The following is a 2,833-nucleotide window of genomic DNA, read 5'->3' on the forward strand; positions in this document are numbered from 1 at the left end:
CAGAATTTTCTCCATCATTGCTCTACATTGGGAGCTCAGGCTTAGAACTAATTCATTATTGACTGAATTATTACAACACTGAGATATGCTAATTTTCTGAAATGAATGAAAGAAGATACAAGACAATCTATTTATATCTTTACAGGAGAGAAAAGAAACTTACTAAAGAAAGAAAGAGAATAACAGAAAGTAAAAGAAAGGACTAACAGACTTAACAAACTCTCTAACAAACTTATGCTGAGGTGGCTGTATCATCGGGTGGCTTTGGCTGTTGCTGATGATCTGTCACTTCTGGACAGCTTGTAACACTATATTTAACAGTGATCACTTCCAATTTTTGGGATATCCCACTCAAGAAAAAATCCATTCGATTTCGAGGTGATGTGTATCTCACCATCTTCTCCGATCATCTTCTTTGCGTTCTTCAAGAAACCCCTCACCAGCTTTTGATGTAAACTGCCAAAATTAACAATGATGTTATAATGTCAATTAGACTCCAACGAAAAAACTGCACAATCTATGTTCAACGTGCTGCAAATTTAGTGTATTTATCATTTGCACTCCATACAAAAATGTGTATTTTTTGCCTTATTTCTGCATTCTCCATTTACTTGGCTTGTTTTCGAACACTTAATGAGTAATCTATCCACTAGAGATAAACATCATTAATTGGTAAAGTCCAAATCAACAATGTTAATTATTTTTTAATTGTTTATTTCTAGTGAATACTTTACTTAGTAAGTTGATGTATCAATCTCAGACTCCACGTACAATGAGTCACTACTACTCTATGGACTGGACTAGCGGTTGGAACGACAAATAACGCTTACCGCAGTTCAGTATCAGTTTTACCAAATTTTCCAGCATGTGGAAAATTGAAGATGATACGACCAAATACCATGCTGCCAATAATTGGATGTTTCAGCATAATCCTGGAATCAACGTCGTGAAGGACCATGCTGCCTCGAGTCTCAAGCTGTGCTTTGTTGGTCAAGAATTTTGCGTAGTTATTGATCAGAAAGTCTGTCAAATTCAACAACAACAAACTATTAGAAACTTTCTACCATGTTACAGTACTTATGTAAGGAATTAGGAAATAAGATAACATTCTACTATGTTACAGTAGTTTACCTTCGGAGTTTAGAGAAGTGGCAGTTATATTATGCGAAGTACCGAAAGCAACAGCCAAACAAGAGGAGAAAGAGAAGTCACCCTCACCAACGAGTAGTATTCTCTGTGCGCTAGTGTACGATCCTATTTTCCTTACTATTTCTTTTGGAACACTAGGCAAACGATTAATAACAGTATTAGTAACATTTTTTTCCAAGACAATTTCTGGTATTACTTGCTTATCACCATGTTCTATGACTAATTTCTTCCCATTTTTGTTCTTTTTCTTTGTATTCTTGCTTTTCTTCTTCGTCGTCGTCGTAGCATCTTCTTCATCACCATTCACCACTTTTGAGATCAATCACAATGTGAGGAGTAATTAGAACATCCAAGTTGTTGTAATGACTTTCAATGGTTTCGACGGTGCTCGAACTTGATATTGGCTCAGCATGATGATCATATATGTCGATGCAGTGGCTTTCTAGTTGATTCTCCTCAGTATCATTGAAAGGAATTATTACGTAATTGGCTTTGTGATCATCTCTTGGTTTTTTCTTGCTTTTGGACACAGAAATTTCCATAAGTTGGACAATTTTTGACCCATTTTCTATATTATAGCAAAGCTAAGAACACATCCTAGTTTCTACTAAGGGAAAATCTAATCTGCTTCATATATGTTGTTCTTGGCTGCCTTTATATGAAAAAAAAAGTACTTGGCATGCGCATTTAAGGCTAACTACTGGGTTGCCCTTCAAATCAAGGAAGTGGATTTTTTGGGTAATCTATTGATTGGATATTGGTAATTGGAAGGATTGAAAGGAGCTCGAGGATCGGGGAATTGCGAGAAAAGGTAAATCTGATGAGTTGCATGCAAAGTTTGTCGCTTTAATAACTAACCTTTTATATTCCATAAGTTCAAATGATGTTTGGTTACTTCATGTAAATTGGTGCATTGCGTTGGCTTTTTAATCCGTCTTCATGAGTTTCTACTCCTTCTATTGAAATATGTTCCCATTACTCCTTTTTTGAAAAAATGTTTCCATTATAAATATATTTATAATCTTGGCGCTATTTAAATCTTCTAAAAATTCTTCCAATGTATAAAAAGCATATTTATATGGAATCTTTTTTGATACATATTTTCTTATGTGTGTAATGATACGAAATGTGCATAAGAAACATAATAAATGAGAAATGATAACATCTTTTTGTAACAGAGGGAGTATTTTATTTAGAATAATTTTATTTGGGATAGTGAAAAGAAGTAGAGTATATAACGTAAAGATTGATCATAGATAGAATAAGATAGTGAAAATAAATTGGATAAGGAGAAGAAACGTGAGAAGGATTATGAGATAGAGGGAGTACATGCTTATTCTATGGGTGTGCACCAGCCCAGGATGGGATCAGATCTCCTCCAACTCTTGCATATTATGGCTAACTCACGTAAAGACCTTACCTTTTGGTCTCCTCCACCATGGGATCATTAAAATGGAATGTTGATGCCTCCTTTGACCCCTCTCTCTCTCTCAAGCTGCGATTGGAGGTGTTCTTCGTAATGACGCGAGTATTATTTTTTGTATCTTCTCAAGCCCAATTCCTGTCATAGAGATAAACTTGGCGGAAGTATTTGCAATTCTCGGAGCAATTAAAATAACTCTAGCCTTAAAATAACTCTAGCCAGTGATCGAATCAATCGCTCTCCCATTATTGTAGAGTCAGA

At 35.3% G+C, this 2,833-nt stretch overlaps 1 protein-coding gene across 1 annotated transcript; it reads right to left on the minus strand.

Moving 5' to 3' along the window:
• Positions 1-314: 314 nt before the first annotated feature.
• Positions 315-1,691, minus strand: LOC125496439 (uncharacterized protein At4g26485-like). The gene is made up of 4 exons (XM_048641886.1): positions 1,544-1,691; positions 1,132-1,458; positions 831-1,023; positions 315-456 (listed from the first exon to the last, which is right to left on the minus strand). Exons 1-4 carry the CDS (start codon positions 1,689-1,691, stop codon positions 315-317), a joined length of 810 nt encoding a protein of 269 aa, XP_048497843.1.
• Between the last annotated feature and the right edge of the window lie 1,142 nt (positions 1,692-2,833).

Source organism: Beta vulgaris, chromosome 4 (assembly GCF_026745355.1).
Source record: "Beta vulgaris subsp. vulgaris cultivar EL10 chromosome 4, EL10.2, whole genome shotgun sequence".
Taxonomy (NCBI): Eukaryota; Viridiplantae; Streptophyta; class Magnoliopsida; order Caryophyllales; family Amaranthaceae; genus Beta; species Beta vulgaris.